General features: G+C 34.1%; 1 protein-coding gene across 1 annotated transcript in view; it reads right to left on the bottom strand.

Annotated features, from left to right (window-relative positions):
* Positions 1-20,504, bottom strand: part of CFAP47 (cilia and flagella associated protein 47) — a 374,794-nt gene that overhangs the window by 90,621 nt on the left and 263,669 nt on the right. Inside the window, exons 49-51 of the mRNA XM_074323826.1 lie at positions 15,821-15,932; positions 5,712-5,882; positions 1,821-1,912 (exon numbers count right to left, since the gene is read on the bottom strand). Of these exons, the coding sequence (XP_074179927.1) occupies positions 1,821-1,912; positions 5,712-5,882; positions 15,821-15,932 (375 nt within the window). The remainder of the gene's footprint in view (positions 1-1,820; positions 1,913-5,711; positions 5,883-15,820; positions 15,933-20,504) is intronic.

The following is a 20,504-nucleotide window of genomic DNA, read 5'->3' as shown; positions in this document are numbered from 1 at the left end:
CAGCGGCAGCTTCTTTTTACTTTTTGCTCAGTCTTCTTACATAGTCACATAAAGTACCCTGATGGTGTGTGTTTCTCAACCTCTGTGACAATCTTTACCATGAGAAGTTGAGTTTGAAAATCTCAATTTCTATCAATATTTTCTTGAAAGGTTAATAACTCTTTCCAAAAAAGGGGTACTTTATGTGCTATTTAATGAGAAGATGCACCAGTTGTCCATCTGTAAGTAATTTTAGAATTGCATCTATTTGGGGTGACTTGTGTTGCACATTTCTACTCAGCTCTACCCCTATTTTAAACATAAGGCAGCCAATGTCCCCCTTTTTGAGGTGCCACCTCATGGTCCCAATTTCTCCTGGACCAATTAAAAAAAACTTTTTTTCTCCTATGCCCTGAAAGAGATGACTGTTAATCTAGTAATCATCCCTATGGTAAGTTAGTTTCATAATTAAAGTTACGTCATTTAAAAATAACCTTTAAGAATGATTTTATTCTGCAGTGATTAACAGGGTCACGGAAATAGGACATTTTCATTGAGTGAGATAACACTATCATCATCCTATGAAATCATTTTCCACTCAGAAGAGACTGCTCTTGCAATCTACTTGAGTGCATTTCAATAGTTCAACCATCTATTCTCTATGGTTCAATGGAAACTTACCCAGAAATCAGATAGACAAATAATTGATTTATAGACTTAAAGTGTTTTACATCTTTTCATATTTTCTATTTGTTGGAGCAAAATTCAAGATTCTAAACAATCAATTGTGTGAAAAAAATCTATCTTCACATTTAAAAATGCAAATAACCTTTATTATAGATCTAAATATTCAAGTACTAACGATAGGAAAATTAAATAGAATTAAAACATGGTTAATAGCAATTAATACTATGCTCATGTTTCATTTAAACTAGGATTGTCAATACTTTATTTTATTAAATAATCCTGGACATAGATTTATAACACTTAATTTACATAAGACTATCCTATTCTTAGTCATTGTTATTTATCTAAAAAAAAACAAAACCTTTTTCAATTACAGTTGACATTCAATATTATATTAGTGTCAGGTGTACAGCATAGTGGTTAGACCTATGAGGTCTTTTATGTAACCTATGAGGTGATCTCCCCAATAAGTCTAGCACCCACCTGGCATCATACATAGTTATCACAATATTACGACTATAGTCCCTATGCTGTAATTTACATCCCCATGACTATTTTGTAACTACCATTTTGTACTTCTTAATCTCTTCCCCTTTCTCACCCAGCGCCCCAACCCCCTCCCATCTGGCAACCATCACTTTGTTGTCTGTATCTATGAATCTGTTCCGGTTTTGTTTGTTCATTTGTTTTTTTAGATTCCACAATGAAGTGAAATCACATGGTATTTGTCTTTCCCTGTCTTCTTAGTAACTATTATTTAAAACTCCAAATCTATGCCAGTTGCTGCAAATGAAAGGCCTACAGAAGAAATCAGTACTATATCGTAAGAGTCTAGAGAGCCCAGTGCTGCTTTTATCGTCCGAGTGATGGCAAGCACGTAGGCCAAGGTTAAGCTGGCTCTAGTAACTCTTGAAATATGCAGGTAGAATGCTAATCAGTGATGCTACTATAAGATACCATACAACTAAAAGATCTTTTCAATAAGCATTCAAGGTATATATTACTGGATTTAAAAACAAAATTGCTATAATTAGAGTAATTAACCCCACTAGGCTTATTTAATATGGATCTTTTTAGGGACAGCAATTTAAGTGCACAACAAAAAGCCCTGTTTGCACAAAGACAGAGTCTATGAACATTTAATGAGCTCTTACCATAGCAATACATTTCATTTCAATAACGTCTACAGGTTTCCCAGGATGGATATGGATCTCAAGATCATACCAGACATGTAACGTGTCACTTTCTGGAAAATAAACAAGAAAGCACTTTTTAATATAGGCTTCAGAACACCATACTTAACCTAAAATTTGAGAAACATGAACAGATATCATTTTCAAACTCTTTCTGATGGACTCATTTGTCAAGAGCCCTGAGGGGAGGGTAAAGAGGTAATTTCATCACAGTTTGTGAGCGATAAGCCGAGCCTCATCCTGTATGACCACGGAAATGCCCTGGAAAAGCTCCCTGCTCTGTGCTTTCCCCAGTAACTTCAGTTCCCTGCTAAAATAAAATTATGGATATTTTACTTTTAAGAATTAATATTTCAAAATAAAGAATAATCAATCCTTCTCCCTCCTAATGGTCAAAACATTCACATATTGCAGGCAGAAATATCTAAATACAGTATTAAAATTCACAACGGTACATTTCTAGCACCGTAAGAATCTAGTCTAAAGACAAAGTCAGGAATAGTTCATGAGCTTTACGGTTTTTTGGGAGGGTGAGAAAGGATCCTAGTGATTTCATACAAAGAAAGCTGCAGTGGGGCTAAACCGGAACTCTGGTCTACCACAGATCTGTGTAGCAGGGTCTGTAATGGCATCAAACCCAGGTTGTTTCTATTTGTTCTCATCTGTTCAGCTTTTCATTTTGATATTCTTTATTCTTCAGCATTAACTGAGTTTGGGGTTTAAAATGTCCTCCAGTTTCAGTTAATTGTATGAATTTTCATATCAGTATTGTCAAGTTTTAAAGATTCCCAAAACTGTATTTGACTAAATTACTTAGGTAAATCACTAGCCTCCTTGGGGCTTATTTTCCTCATCTATGAAATAAGGGGCCCAGACCATGAAATTCTCAGTGTCTTTCTCTTCTGAAAGAGAAAGTATCTTGTTTTCCATTGCATTGTATTATATTATATCGTAAAGCACTGAATGCCATTGTATGGCACTGTAGTGTAGTGTATGGTACTGTATCTTACTGTACTACACTTCACTGTTCTGCAACGTAATATATTGTATTATACTGTATTCTGTCCTAGTCTGATACTTCAGCTGTCAAGGAGCACTTATCAAATTAATGGAGCTGAGAACAATTCAGATATTCCGAGACACCAGTAGTGAGAAGGAGAAAAAGAGAGATCTAGGTGAGTACTTATTACAAATACCTGTGAGAAGTTCCTGAGGGAAATCTTGCCCCCACATTTTGAATTGCCTCCTGTGCTTACTTATTTTAGATACCAATTAATTATGTTAAAACCATTAATGCGCAAAGAATAAGTTATCAAATTTATATTGATGTTAGATTACTGAGGAAACCACTGCTCACGTTTGTATTGGCTGATCCTTATATTTTATGAAAGAATTTTAAATGCTTTTATGACATTTAAATGTGACATCTCATTAAATGCTTTTATGACATTTAAATGTTTCATCTCTTAAAATGAAAAGTGTTTCCCCTTCTAGCTCATGTATATTTTATGGATTTTTCCAATCCTTTAATTCACATTGAACTCACAGGGCAATAATTTGAAGAGAAAAGAAGTCAATCTAAGAAGACTGACTGAATGCTCCATGATTCTGGGTTAGTGCAAAAAGCAGTAGAATAGTCTGGCCATCTGTGGAATGGTACTGCATTAGTCAGGATTCTCCAGAGAAAGAAAACCACAGGCAGCGGGGGTCGGGAGTGGTGTGTGTGTGTGTGTGTGTGTGTGTGTGTGTGTGTGTGTTTCTGTGGGTATGCAGTTTTAGCAAGTGGCTCACATAATTCGCTTGGTAAATCCAAAATCTGTAGGATAGGCCGATAGGCTGGAGACTCAGGAAAGAGTTGCAAGTTTAAGTCTAAAGGCAGTATACTGGTAGAATTCCTTCTTGCTCATGGGAGGGCAGTCTTTGTTCTATGATGACCTTCAGCTGGATTGGATAGGACCCACCCACATTATGGAAGGCAATCTGCTTTAGCAAAGTCCACAGATTTAAATATGATTCTCATCCCAATTCACCTTCACGGAAACACCCAGAATGTTTGACGTAATATCTGGGCACCAGGGCCGAGCCAAGTTGACACATAAAATTAACTGTCATAAAGACAATAACACCTACTATTTGTAATTGTTGTGAATACTACATAAAGAAATGTTGTGATGTAGTTGACTTAATTCCTACAGTGCTAAAAATGTATACTGCATATGAATTCATTGTTTAGAGCGGGATTAGTGTTGCTTTATTGAAGAAGAGAAAAACAAAAATAATTAATAAGCATTGGTTAAATACAGGCCTTAAACATATTAAAACTTTTTTCTAATTATAAAATCAATAACATTCACTATAGTAACTTGAGAAATTCCTGCAAAACTTAAAGAAAATGGAAATGATTCATCATCTCATGACCAAGAATACACTACATCATTTTTTTTTGTATAAAATTCCAGACTTAATATATCAATAAAGACATAGATATATAGATCTACATATACATATATAAATACACTGGGGTACACAAATTATATATAATTGATATATCCAAAGACCAGGGGGTGCCAAGAAATGTATACACATTTTAAGAAATGTTAACACTTTGGTCAACGTTGCTCAAGCAGTAGTTCGCTGTAATCACAAGTGTCTGGACGCTGATGGTAACCATTTTGAGCACCTCTCGTAATTGCAGAAGTCAAACGTGACTTGTATTCATCTTTTGTTATCAGTATATATTGAGTGTTAAAATTTTAATACAGTTTTCCTTTCTAAAATGTGTATACATTTTTTGGCCACCCTCGGTATATATGTGTACACATTTCTATCATTCGGATAATATTCACTATTAAAATTTAAGTTTCATCACTAGTCCTTAGGGAAATGCAAATTAAAACCACAACGGGATATAACCTCACACCTGTTAAATGGCTGTCATCAAAAAGACAAGAGATAAATCGTGGCATGGAAGTGGGGAAGAGGGAACCCTTGTATACTGTTGGTAGGATTGCAAATCATATAGCTACTATGGAAAACAGTATGGAGGATCCTCAAAAACTTAAAAATAGAACTACTTTACATTACATTACATTATAATATGATGGTGGGATCTGTTTCTTTGAAGTATCCTGACTAAATGCAAACTCATTTAATAAAGACTTCTTCTTGGGTATACGCTTGTCTCCACAACTTTGCTCCTAGAGACTCACTCTTCTCTTATGCCCTTACTAGTGAACCATAAGAAAACTCAATCCCCTCTTATCCAGGAAATCTGCCTTGTTTATACCCATGCTCCATCATCTCATTTTCGTTTGAATGTCTACTAAAACGATATGTTTAATAACATTCAAATGAAGTTTTATAATATAGGGAAGTTTTATAATACAGTAAATATAGCATTTGCTTTCTTTTACGTATAAGGAACATTGCCATCGTAACTTATGTTGATACAAAGCATATTTAAAGAAAAAAATATACACTCATTAACATTTATCAGAAATTTACTGTTGCTTTTTGATTAATAACAGAAATATAAGTAAAGTTTTTCACTTAAGAAAGAGTAGGCAGCCTTGGAGCTGAAGGATTATAATCTGTTAATGTTAACACTTTGTAAGCGGGCATTTTCCCGCCTATGACGAGTTTACTCGTTTCCCGCAAAAAATGTGTTAATAGCAGTACAAATCCAGAAAGTAAACTATATAAAGTTAATCCTGAAATAATACAGTAAAATTTTGACAAATACATACAACACACATTTCTATATGTGTTATGAATGTAAAGTATCTATTAATTTAAAAGTGAATGAGGGCTTATGAAAACTGATCATGAAACTTTCCATAATAATAAATTTACCTGAGTCTTCCTCATCAAGCATTTGGAATAGTTCTGATCCTGATTTCCCATAGAAGGGTAGTATATCTTGATTTTGATCTTTATCTTCATCTTCATTTTGATCATGATCTTGATCTATGTCTTTCTTAGCATCATCATCTTGTGTGTTTTTAATGGAAAATGAAATTCTACCTATAACACATAAGTATAAAATGTCAGATTAACCAGGGATTAGTTTCCTAAAATGAAAGGTCAGTTTCAGATATTAAAGTAGCTCTACCTTAAAACAAATAAATATTAAGCCAAACGTAATTATAAGTCCTAATATTAGAATTAAATCTGATGGAGGTGCAGAACAATTTAATGGAAAGGTCAAAGAAATTTTTTCAAAATCTCCATTAAAATGATAATTTTCAAACAGATTTCTTATAATAATTAAGAAAATTTGGCCAATAATAGAACGGTATCAGCTCTCAGAAAACTGAATGAATGGAGAGTGGTTCAACATACAAAAAATAATCAATGTAATATACCATATTAACAGAATGAAGGGAAAAAAAAACACATGATCATCTTGATTGATGGATAACAAGTATTTGACAAAATTCAACAGCCTTTCATGATAAAAACACCATAGGGATAGTAGAGAAATTGCTCAGTATGATAATGGCCGCATATGAAAAACCCACAGTTAACATTATACACAGTCATGAAAAACAAAATTATTTTCTCTAAGACTGGTACAAGACAAGGATGCCTGAATTTGCCATTTCTAGTCAACACAGTACTGGAATTTCTAGCCAAAGCAATTATGCAGGATACAGTAGTAAAGGCATCAAAACTGGAAAGGAAGAAGTAAAATCATTTCTGTTTGCAGATGATATGATCTTACATGTAGAAACCTTAATGATTCCACAATAAAAATGTTATACCTAATAAATATATCCAGCAAACATATAGTATACAAAATCAACACACACAATTAGTTAAATTTCTATATACTAGCAATGAACAATTTGAAAATGAAACTAAGAAAACAATTCAGTTAGATAAAGCCATTATTTGGATAAACCTACATATGGTAAATAATATGTGTGCACTGAATAATAAGGAAACCTGATCAGTATTTCAAATACTAAGAAATACTCCCCAAAATTGAAAATATACATGCTCCATTCTTTCTCATTTCAGTCCATTTATTTACTCAGCATATTTTTTCTTCCTCCAAGATATCCATTTAAACATTATTACATTTTTATTATCCCTTAACAAAGAGAAATTGGACAAGCATTTGAAAAAAATTCAAAAGCTTTATATGACTATAACAAGACCATAAATTATACACCAGAATGAGAAATTAAGTATTTATCTCAAAAAAAAAAAAAGGGAAACAGATGAAGAGGACTATGGAAGCAATTACAGGTCAATTCAGTAGCTTATATTTTAATTGAAAGAACACTTTTAAACAATGGATCTTAGTCAAAATTACGCCACTAATTTATACTTAATTTTTTCCAGTGAAAAACCTTTTCCTTGGCAATGTAATTTTAATTTTATTTCTAAACAATTGCATTTCTAACTTGCATATTTATTTTTGTTATTAATTAGCTACAGTAGGAGACCAACAGTCAAATTCTTATAAACTTATTGAAAGAAGAACATTAGACTCGGCAACCTGACTGTCAGCAATGAACCTTCAAACCAAATGCAGTAAATAGTGATTATAAAAAGAATGTTTCAAAAGATGGTAATTTTATCCATAGTACCATGTTTCCCTGAAAATAAGACATAGCCGGACAATCAACTCTAATGCGTCTTTTAGAGCAAAAATTAATATAAGATCTTGTATTATATTATATTGTATTACATTACATTACATTATATTACATTATAACAGGTCTTATATTATAGTGAAAAAAGACCAGGTCTTATATTAATTTTTGCTCCAAAAGACACATTAGAGCTGATTATCTGGCTAGGTCTTATTTTCGGGGAAACATGGCATATGTACATGTGATTAATTTGTTCCCTATATTCCTCTCTTCTGGCTGGGCCCAACCAGTCCAAAAGGGAACAAAGTAAATAAAAGCTTGAAGGTTGGTGCTTGGGTTTATCAGAGTTGGAAAAGTATAGGTATTAACAGAAATAGTAGTGGTGAGCAAAAGCAACTCTCTAAGATGCAGCATCATTGATTTAATAAAGATTTTCAGTTTGTCTGAAGAGAGTGTTACAAAAACATCGAATAGGACTAGTAATTATAGCTATTATATTTTCAATAGCATAAGCTTTTATTTTGACAAATGGAGTTTTTTCTCTGCTAAATACACTAAGGAGTTGATTTTTCAAAATTCTTGTTTTAACATTCAATAAAAAAACATTTCTCAGTATATAAGTCCTTTTACAAAATTAGGAATTGTTTTTCTCTAGTTTCATATTATCTTGTAAGTGTAAGTATCAGACTCATGTTTAAAGACTGAGAGCAATGCGATTTTATATTAATGGTTTTCTTTTGGAAAAGGATGAAAAAACAGTTATTGAATGCTTACTCTGTGTTAGGTATATGCTAAAATTTTCCCATTCAGTGTCTATTTAACCTTTTTAATAAACATACGAGTTAATTAGTCATTAGACTTATTTGAAAGCCGAGCAACCTGGGCCATAGAGAAGGTTGGGCAACTTACTCCAGGTCACACTGCTAGTAAGTGACAAAGGCATACATATTTCCCTGGCACAGAATATGGGAAATGGCATGTGAAGTCATGTTTGAATATCACCAAATATACTACAGAATAAATGGGATTTTGATTGGAAAAATAGCAAAATCATTCACACATTTCCAAAACATTTATTTTGACCTAAAGCAACAGATCTCAGATAATGATCATTGATCACTTAAACCATTTCATGCCTTAGAAAACCTCCAAAAACAAGTTTCCATGGCAACAGTTAAATCTGGCAAAGTTTTGACCTCTTTACACTTGGTCCCCTCACACCCACTCTGCTCCTTCCACTGGCTTCATGCTTCACCACTCCCTATCGCTAATGAGGAACACTCTTAAGGAATATCTTTCTAGGACTGGGCTATTGTCAACTTGTGAATTTTTTGGAGGCATATTAATTCCATCAAAAAGCTTTTTCATAAAAATTTGCTCTATGCGCATTATATTACACATGATCAAATTAATTTTAATTGTTTTGTTTCTCTATCATACTTCTAAAATCTGAGTAGCAAGACTAAAGATGAAAGGCTAAGGAATCTTCCGCTAAGCCTCTTCCTACTTCTATCTTTTTATTTGTTTATTTTAACCTTATTTCTAACTTTCTTTTGTTTTATTTCCTCTTCATTAGGAACCAAAAGGCAAGGTGGAAAAACAAAATTATGTGGATGATAAAGAACAGAGATAAAGCAACCCACTGCTGTGGCCACATCTGTCTTTATTCTGTGTATAATACAGTTTGTCTCCCACTCATTTTAAGCTCTTAATCTTTATAAAACGTATACAATTGATCCTTAAACCAGGAGGGGGCTGGGGATGCTGATCCCTCACACAGGCATAAACCTGCGTATAATTTAAGTCGTTTCTCTGCATCCGCAGACTTCCAACCGAGAATCAAATACACTGTTTTCAATCTGTAGTTGGTTGAATCTTGCAGATATGAAACATGGAGACAAGGAGGGCCAACAGAATATTTACTGAAAACAAAAAAGCTTATAAGTAGACCCAGGCAATTCAAACCCATGTTATTCAAGAGTCAACTGTAGTAATTTAGCACCCAACTGTAGTCTTAGAGGCTCCATTTTTTTGTATTATATTTGTATTATATTTTGTTCTTTCTGTAACATAATTATGACATGAGTATAACAGAAGACACTAAGAAAGTAGGGTAAGATTAGTAAAATCTACAGGGTCAGATTTCTATTATAGAGGATAGTTGATTATGTTTCAGCTTTAGCGAGAACTTATACTTTCATTACTAGTGGCAAAATGTTAAAGTAGTGTGATAGTCTAGATTGCCATTAAAACCACCTGCTTCTTCCTGATCCACATAGAAAAGGGACAAATTGAATTTCATTAAAATTAAAACTTCTATAATTTAAAATGTATATGTATATCAAATCATCACATTGTGCATCTTACATAAATACAATTTTTACTTGTCAATTATACCTCAGTAAAGCTAGAAAAAACAAAAACTCTGCTATTCAACAGACACTGTTAAGAAGAGTAAAAAGAAAACCACAAATTGGGAGAAAAAATTTTAAAGCATGCATCTGATAAAGAACTTGTATCCACAATATATTAAAAAAAAAACTCTCAAAATTCAACAATAAGAAAACAAATAGGCAAAAATTTGAAAAAGCATTTCAATAAAGAAGACATAGATGACAAACAAGCACAAGAAAAGATACTCAGCATTATTATTGATTACAGAAATGCAGATTAAAACCACACTGTAATGGCACTGCACAAGAATTAAAATGGATAAAATTGAAATGACTAGCCCTACTAAGTATAGTCAAGAAAGTAGAGAAACTGGAACTTTCATACACTGCTAGTGGAAATGGAAAATGGAACAAGCTCTTTGAGAAACTGGCAGTTTCTTTAAATATTATAAATTCAACTACCAGGAGGCAAGTCCAAGATGGCGACATAGGAAGACCCTGAACTCACCTCTTCCATGGAAACACTGAATATACACATACACATAGAACAGCTCCTCCTGAAGAAAAACTGTGGGCTGACTGAACAGCTTCTGCACAGCAAACAAGAGAGAAAGGTAGGAGAGACAGAGATGTGATAATCCCAGAATCCCCACACCAACTGAGTGACCTGCATTAGGGAGAGAGATCACTGAGGGGCCGGTGTGGGCAGGCTCACCTGCTCTGGGGCACAGTAATAAAACAGCTATTTAAAGGGCATCTAGACTATACATGACAAAAAATACATTCATAACAATAAATTATTTATAATAACACCTATAGCTGAGATTCTTAAGTAAAAGTCTTACATGAGAAAAGCCAATGACCTGCTAAACTATGTTTTCATTTTACTGTAAATAAAATACACAAATTCTTTTGACTGGTAAAAGGGGGTGGGAGGAGAGGGAGGGAGGGAGAGAGAGAGAGAGAGAGAGAGAGAGAGAGAGAGAGAGAGAGAGAGAGAGAGTTAGTTAGTTAGTTAGTTTTATCTTCTCATCTTCTCAATAACAATGCTATCCTTATCTTGGTAGTTCAAAATTCAGATATAAAGGTATAAAGGGCCGGCCCGATGGCTCAGGCGGTTGGAGCTCCATGCTCCTAATGCCGAAGGCTGCCGGTTTGATTCCCACATGGGCCAGTGGACTCTCAACCACAAGGTTGCCTGTTCGACTCCTCAACTCCCACAAAGGATGGTGGGCTGCGCCCCCTGCAACTAACAAGGACAACTGGACCTGGAGCTGAACTGCACCGGCCACAACTACGATTGAAAGGACAACAATTTAACTTGGAAAAAATCCTGGAAGTACACACTGTTCCCCAATAAAGTCCTGTTCCCCTTCCCCAATAAAATCTTTTTTTAAGAAATTCAGATATAAAGATTTTAACCAGAATATCATGGTGGATTCTGTCTACTACAGACTTCTTCCAAAAGCAACCTGAACTTAAGTGAGTGTTGTACCAATTAAATGTGGGTCTCATGGCAAACACTTGAATTGCAAGAGTGTTTTCCTTCAGCTTAACAGAGTATATGCAGTTTTCAAATTTATGCTTTCCTCCAAGTTTGTAAATCTTTCTTGTTCTCATATTTTACTGCACTCCTGTTATTATACTACTAAGTAATTCAAACAATATTTTAGAAACAATTTTATTTTTGAAATGTATTGCTTCCTCCATTCAATACTGACTAGACGCCTACTACTGTACGCCAGGGCTGGTCTGGAGGCCAATGCTGGCCTGACAATCAAAGGACAGATTATCTTGTACTAAAGCAGAAAATGCAGTATACGTCATCCCTCATTGATCTATTAATATTAATGAATTTATCTCTAGCCAATTATCTGAGTGTGACTTGAGAACAGAATTAATACTTATTTTGATTTGGGGGTCAAGGGCAGGAAGAAAAGTTCTAGTGCTCATAAACCCTCAAGGGTGACACCATGCAGATGGCAAAGCTGTCGTGAAATATCTGAGCATAGGCTGCGTGGGAAAGCAGAGATGGGAAAAGCAAAGAGAAAAGCCCAGAGAAGCACGAGAGGAGCCAAGCAAAACCAATTTATTTTCTCCACAGAACCTTAAGGCCCTGCTTTTGCAAATCATTTCTTTCATCTAAAAGAGAATGAAAATGCTTTGTAGCAACCAACACTTATTTTGAAAGACCAGTGGCATCTGATTGTGTGTTTTTTTAATGTGGATATGAATTTAATTTTTAAAATTATGTTGTAATACTTCTGTTATTGCACAAAAATACAACACACATCCTTTTTCATTGTAAAAGGCTCAAGATATTTAAATAAAACCTTTCAACATCTTAGAAAATGGAATCAAGATATTACATAAGTATGTAGAGTAAAAACCTGGAAGTTGAAAACTGACTGCTCCAACTACATTAGATTTTTCTTCAAGCCCTACAATAACTAGTTTTTATGCTTCTACAACTATGGGGCAATCCACCATGGTGGTGGGACTAAGCCAGCAAGATCCAAAAATTCAACTTCAGCCAAGGTTTTGATAGCACCCTCCCTGGCATTTTCACTGAGACAAACCAGGGCAGAGTGGGGACAAAAGAAGCACCAAATCCCCCCACCTATCTATATATTGTTAGGGAATTTTTAAAAATGGGAGTTAGTACATTAACTAAGAGTGATAAACATTAACTGAGCGCCTATTAAATGAGCACTTTTCATATATTCCCATTTAATGTCCATAATCACCTTGAAAGGTTAAATATTATCTATATTTTACATGTAAGAAATCTGACATTCGCTGAGGTTAATTATATTACCAAGGTTGCACAACCCAATGATATAAATAAAGGTTGAAGTCATGTTTGACTTCTGAATGTATGTAACATAATAACAATAAAATAGAAAAGAGCAAAGTAAAATATGTACAGTTTTGCCATTGCAATATGGTAGTTAGTGTGAATATACTGCCCAAGCTTTAAATGAAAAATGCAAATTTAAATCACACGACTTTTGCTCAGATTTACATTTTGAAAACACACATGACAGGGAATGTTTCTCATCATAGCCAATATTTGAAATAAAATTCTGAACTGAATTTGTATTTCAAAGATGACACCCGGTAATACATTTCTCTCTGGATAATTTATCATTTCAGAAGAGTAGCAGGATGTCAAGTATAAAAACTATTTCTATCTTGTTTAAACATAGGCCTAACGTAAAAACTTTATTGTGCACACGTTAAACATTCTGTTCTGACATTAAGCAGAAGTTGATCAAAAAGAAATTTTAAAATGTCTTTAGAAAAGCTGCCTAAAAGCTTGATTGCAATTGTTTAGACAAGGCTTTCTTGTGCCAATGTCATAAGAGATCTCATCCCAGTGTATGAACTTCCAAATTGCAAATGTGCAGAAATGAATTCGAGCTATAATTCACAGTTGTGTTGAACTGAATTAATACAATCACTTTTCAGCTAGTGAAAAGCATTTTTGGCTGCTGTTGAAAAAATACAAGGTAATTGTTGGCTATGTCAAAATTAATCATTGCTACCGATTTACTGGAGCTACCAGCTTATCAAGTCATGAATAATAAGAGAGTTTCAGACCATCATGAATGTTCAGAGTAGAGACAAAATTTACCAATATGATTGGAAACCACCTTAAATATGGGTTCTCAATATTTAGTTTTCTAATGTGGACTAAACAGTTAAAGCACCTTGGTGACTGCATTGGATGGGGCCCAGCATATAAGAAAAGAATCTGTTACAATACTTTAACAAACATAATTGGTTGAATGTCAGTCTTGGTCGTAACTACTATGCTTATCAAGGCTTCCCAAATTATAAGCTTTTTGTGAATAACTGTTATATAATTAAAAACAGAAATGAAAATGAGCACAATTTTTTTAAAGACCATTAATACACACACACACATACAGAGATATACTTCTTTACACACACAAATAGTTAACATTCTCATATATATATGAAAATTTTGTAGTCTAGCTTTCTTTATATTGTATCAGATTAACAGCTATTCACAAGCAATTATATTTAACTACTTAAAATATTGTAGCCATCTTCCAATAGTAACATCAATAAAAATGGGATTAGCCTTCTTTATAGGCTCAGTTTCTCCACATCAGAATGGCAACCTTAATTCAACTCTAAGGAATCACGCTGAGAACGATCATGATCATGTCTTACAAATATTTTTCAAAATTCTGAAGCCTGCAAAACCTCTTGTATAGCCAGCAACATATACAAATTCATTCTCACTTAACAATGTACTGAGTTGCCTTTACCTTCCCCAAATTCTTCCTAAAGTCCCTTAAACCGATATGTTAACAGAGTCTCTATCTCACTAGTGAAAATATTTACTAAAAACTTATAGTCTCCAACAAAAACAATGACTATACAAAGGAAAGATGTATTAAATCTGACTATTTAATTCTCCTTAGCTCTATTTCCATAACTTTTAAGAGTCTGATTCATGGACAAGAGCATCTGTTTTGTTTAAGGGAGTCATAAACATTCTTAATTCAACCATGTTCTACAGTTTGAGGTTCCTCTTATGCTCCTTCTCATACATAGCAGAACTCACTGCCTTTCATAGAACAGGAAACTGAGTCTTATTATGTTTATCAAAAATAATAATGGCAATTCTGCATGACTTGCTGTCTTTAACAAAAAGTTAGAATTCTAAAACTAAAAAAAAATTCAGCATTGGGACTATCATTTGATGATTAAAATGAAAACTGAAATTTACATTTCTTAAAATCAGTTTAAATCTTCTGAATTACACAGAAAATGGCAAAATATGGTACTTTATTGAAATGCTGGGAATAGGCTCACCATAGCTCAAAATCTACCTGTCACACGGAGAATTATTAATGGGCTTTCTAAAGCCAAAGGTCTGAAAAGTGATGGGAAGATTTCAGAAGATGCTAACAGCTTTGACTGTGGTGGTATTTGAGGTCAAGCCCAGTAGAAGCAGAGAGTGGAGGTGGGCAGGTTGGCTCTTCCATCACAGCACATTCTAGTACAGTGGTACTAATTGAATCATTGTTTACCATTCTGAAATTTCCCTTCTGCTTGTTAATAGGATTGACATGCAGTGTACGATCTCTGCACTTTCTTCTTTGAGCAGCTTTCTATATCTTCTATGTTAGGTATGTACCTTTCCTAAAACATTCTTTATCGAAACAAGAAAGAATGAGAGGCTATTACTGTATTTCCAGGACATGCAAGATTGCTACTAGGTGTATCCTTTCTATATTTCTAACTTGTATCCATTTACTCACCTTATAATAATTTCCTCAGCAAGATCCAACTACCATGGGGCATTTAATTCTCTGCCAAATATGACAAGTATTCTTTTGATGCACAGCCTCTTGCCCTTCCCCATTTATCTTCTATACTTTTCACCCCCCACCTTCAAAAGCTTGCAGGAATAACCCTTACTCTTATCCCCAAGAAAGCAATTCGTTCAGGGACCATCAAGATAATTTGTATAAATGAATGCTTCATTAGACACACAGTAAGAAAACCTGACATATACCAAAGATTGTAATCTGTTTACGTATCAATTAAGTGCATTTATGTTTTCATTATACCCAGTCCTGTAAGCAGACATTCCCATAGGATGCTGTCTGGTTGATAAATATTGGTATAACTATTTGAAAGTATCTGTCACAATTTTAAATGTAAATTCCCTTAAATAAATATTTCTACTTCTAGGAATTTTCCCCACAAATTCAAATAAATGGCCAAGAGAGTATAGCACTAGACATAAAATGTATGCCCCAAAGCTCTAATTATTTAGAAAGCTAATGACTAAAATGGAAAACTAAATTTCCTTCTGGGTCATTTATTAGAAAGGGGAAATATAAATTACATTTATATTTCTTCTTTTCATGTATCTGTCCTAGTAGGGTAGTTAATAAGATTTTATTAATGGTTTTGTTACCTCTGAATACACCACGTTTCCGAGAGCTTATGCACAGAATATACGGAACTGTACTCTCAGGGTCTATGGTGATGTGTCGATTTCCTGACACTATTGGAATATTTGAAGATACCTAGAAAGCAGAATTCAAAAGCAACAATTACAAAATGTTAACATTTACATGAAATTAGTGTAACAATCTGACGCACAGAAAAAACGCAAATTTAATTTAAATACTTCCATTAAAACTATTCATTTCTAAATGAAAAGCAAATAAAAAAAATTGATACATACAATAGAACAAAAATCTGAGACCTATGAAAAAATAGAACAAAGGAAATGATTCTTAGAAAAAGAACAATGTTTATTTTCTGTTGCTACTTGTAGCATGATCATTGATACGTAGACAATCTGAGTATCTTTTATAGGCCATGCACCATTTTCATTTATTTATTTATTTTTTAATTATTATTTTTTTTAATTAAATTTATTGGGGTGACAATTGTTAGTAAAATTACATAGATTTCAGGTGTACAATTCTGTATTACATCATCTATAAATCCCATTGTATGTTCATCACCCAGAGTCAGTTCTTCCATCACCATATATTCGATCCCCCTTACCCTCACCTCCCCCCACCCCCTTACCCTCTGGCAACCACTAAACTATTGTCCGTGTCTATGAGTTTCTGTTTCTCATTTGTTTGTCTTGTTCTTTTGTTGTTTTTGGTTTATATACCACATATCAGTGAAATCACATGGTTCTCTGCTTTTTCTGTCTGACTTGTTTCGCTCAGCATTACTCTCTCAAGATCCATCCATGTTGTCACAAATGTTCCTATATCATCTTTTCTCACTGCGAATAGTATTCCATTGTGTATATGTACCACAACTTCTTTATCCATTCATCTATCGAAGGACATTTTGGTTGTTTCCATGTCTTGGCCACGTAAACAAAGCTGCAATGAACATTGGAGCACACGTGTCTTTATCTCTAAATGTTTTCAGATTTTTGGGTAGATACCCAGGAGAGGGATTGCTGGGTCATATGGCAATTCTATTCGTAATTCTTTGAGGAACCTCCACACTGCCTTCCATAACGGCTGCACCAGTCTGCATTCCCACCAACAGTGTATGAGGGTTCCTTTTCTCCACAACCTCTCCAACATTTGTTACTATTTGTCTTGTTGATGATAGCCATTCTGACTGGGGTGAGGTGATATCTCATTGTGGTTTTGATTTGCATTTCTCTGATGATTAGTGATGTTGAGCATTTTTCATATGTTTATTTGCCATTTGTATGTCCTCTTTGGAGAAATGTCTCTTCAAGTCCTCTGCCCATTTTTCAATTGGGTTGTTTGTTTTTTGTTGTTGAGTTGCATGAGTTCCTTGTATATTCTGGATACTAGCCCCTTATCGGAGGCACTGTTTGCAAAAATCTTCTCCCATTCAGTTGGTGGCCTCTTTATTTTGTCAATGGTTTCTTTTGCTGTGCAGAAGCTTTTAAGTTTCATATAGTCCCATTCGTTTATTTTAGCTTTTACTTCCATTGCCTTTGGAGTCAAGTTCATAAAATGCTCTTTGAACCCAAGGTCCATAAGTTTAGTACCTATGTTTTCTTCTATGCAGTTTATTGTGTCAGGTCTTATGCTTAAGTCTTTGATCCATTTTGAATTAACTTTGGTACATGGTGACAAATAGCAGTCCAGTTTCATTCTTTTGCACGTGGCTATCCAATTCTCCCAGCACCATTTATTGAAGAGGCTGTCTTTGCTCCATTGTATGTTCTTAGCTTCTTTGTCAAAAATTATCTGTCCATATTTATGTGGTTTTATTTCTGGGTTCTCAATTCTATTCCATTGGTCTATGTGTCTGTTTTTCTGCCAATACCATGCTGTTTTGATTATTGTGGCCCTGTAGTACAAGCCAAAGTCAGGAAGTGTGATACCTCCATTATTGTTCTTTTTTCTTAAGATTGCTTTGGCTATTCCGGGTCTTTTGTGGTTCCAAACAAATCTGATGATTTTTTGTTCTATTTCTTTAAAATACGGCATTGGGATTTTGATGGGGATTGCATTGAATCTGTATATTGCTTTGGGTAATATGGCCATTTTAACTATGTTGATTCTTCCAATCCATGAGCACGGAATGTCTTTCCATTTCTTTGTGTCTTCTTCAATTTCTTTCAAAAATGTCTTATACTTTTCAGCATATAGGTATTTCACATCCTTGGTTAAGTGTATTCCTAGGTATTTTATTCTTTTTGCTGCAATTGCAAAAGGAATTGTTTTTTGTATTTCTTTTTCTGAGATTTCATTGTTAGTATATAGGAAGGCAATGGACTTTTGTGCGTTGATTTTGTAGCCGGCAACTTTACTGTATTCGTTGATTGTTTCTAATAGCTTTTTGGTGGAGTCTTTAGGGTTTTCTATATATAGCATCATGTCATCTGCAAAGAGTGATAATTTAACTTCTTCATTCCCAATTTGGATGCCTTTTATTTCTTTCTCTTGCCTGATTGCTCTGGCAAGGACTTTAACACTATGTTGAAAAGCAGAGGTGATAGGGCACATTCCTGTCGTGTTCCTGAGCGTAGAGCAAAGGGCTTCAGCTTTTCTCCATTAATTATGAGATTAGCAGAGGGCTTGTCATATATGGCCTTTATTATGTTAAGGTATTTTCCTTCTATACCCATTTTATTAAGTGTTTTAATCATAAATGGATGTTGTATCTTGTCAAATGCTTTTCTGCATCAATTGATATAATCATATGATTTTTGTCCTTTATTTTGTTTATGTGATGTATCACATTGATGGATTCTTGGATGTTGAACCATCCTTGTGCCCGAGGATGAACCCCACTTGGTCGTGATGAATAATCTTTTTAATGCATTGTTGTATTCGATTTGCTAGAATTTTATTTAGGATTTTTGCATCGGTATTCATTAGAGATATTGGTCTGTAGTTTTCTTTTTTGTGCTGTCCTTACCAGGTTTTGGTATCAGGGTAATGTTGGCCTCATAAAATGAGTTAGGGAGTACTGTCTCTTCTTCAATTTTTGGAAGAGTTTGTGCAGAATTGGTATTAGATCCTCTTTGAAGGTTTGGTAGAATTCACTAGTGAAGCCATCTGGTCCCGGACTTTTGCTTTTGGGAAGGTTTTGGATGACTGATTCAATTTCGTTACTGGTGATCGGTCTGTTTAGATTTTCCAGTTCTTCATGGTTCAGCCTTGGAAGGCTATATGTTTCTAGGAACTTGTCCATTTCTTCTAGGTTGTTGAATTTGGTGGCATATAGTCCTTCATAGTATTCTTGGATGATCCTTTGTATTTCTGTGGTGTCCGTGATAACTTCCCCTTTTACGTTTCTGATTTTGTTAATCAGTGTCTTCTCTCTTTTTATCTTAGTAAGTCTAGTCAAGGGTTTGTCAATTTTGTTAATCTTTTCAAAGAACCAGCTCTTTGTCACATTAATTTTTCTATTGTCTTTTTGTTCTCTATTTCATTTATTTCTCCTTTAATTTTTATTATTTCCTTTCTTCTGCTGACCTTGGGTTTTACTTGTTCTTCTTTTTCTAGTTCTTTAAGGTGTAACATGAGGTTATTTATTTGGGAGTTTTCTTGTTTCTTGAGATAGGCCTGTAATGAGATAAATTTCCCTCTTAAAACTGCTTTCGCTGCATCCCAGAAATTTTGGTAGGATGTATTTTCATTGTCATTTGTTTCTATGTATCTTTTGATCTCTCCTCTAATTTCTTCTTTGACCCAGTCCTTCTTTAAAAGTATGTTGTTTAATCTCCATGTATTTGTGTTTTTTCCCGCTTTCTTTTTACAGTTGATATCCAATTTCAAAGCCTTGTGATCAGAGAATATGCATGGTATGATTTCAATCTTCTTAAATTTGTTGAGACTGATTTTATGTCCCAATATATGGTCTATCCTTGAGAATGTTCCGTGTACACCAGAAAAGAATGTATAGTCTGATGTTTTAGGATGAAGTGCTCTATAAATGTCAATTATGTCCATTTCATCTAATGTGTCATTTAGGGCTACTATTTCGTTATTTATTTTCTGTTTGGATGATCTATCCATAGCTGTCAATGATGTATTTAAGTCCCCTAGTATAATTGTGTTTTGGTCAATTTCTCCCTTTAGTTCTGTTAGTAGTTGCTTGGTGTATTTCGGCATGCACCATTTTCTTTATGCAATTTGATGTAAAAAAGATGAACCATTTCAACGAATTTCTGTATCCGTATTAATACAGCATATACAGACTATTTAAGCATCATTTGACCACAACCGTGGTTAAATCCATCTTTCAGAGTACTGGGTAGTTATATCTCACCACTCCCACTACCCAGGCAAAGACTAATCTATTTTGCGTCTCTATAGATTTGCCTATTCTGAACAATTCATAGAAAATAAATCATATAATATGTGGCGTTTTGTGACTGCCTTTTTTTCACTTAGCATATTTTCAAGGTTCATCTATGTTGTGACATATATCAATACCTCATTTCTTTTATTGATGGATGATATTAAATGGTATGACTGACACATTTTGTGTATCCATTCATAAGTTGATGGAAATTTGGGTTGTTTCTACTTGTGTTTTGAATAATAATAATTCTGCTATGAAAATATGTGCAAGTTTTTCAGTGGACATATATTTTCATTTCTCATGGACATACATCTCGGAATGGAATT

This window comes from Rhinolophus sinicus, chromosome X (genome assembly GCF_036562045.2).
Source record: "Rhinolophus sinicus isolate RSC01 chromosome X, ASM3656204v1, whole genome shotgun sequence".
Classification (NCBI taxonomy): domain Eukaryota; kingdom Metazoa; phylum Chordata; class Mammalia; order Chiroptera; family Rhinolophidae; genus Rhinolophus; species Rhinolophus sinicus.
The sequence above is the reverse complement of the archived record's forward strand: the minus strand, read 5'-3'. Positions and strand labels throughout refer to the sequence as shown.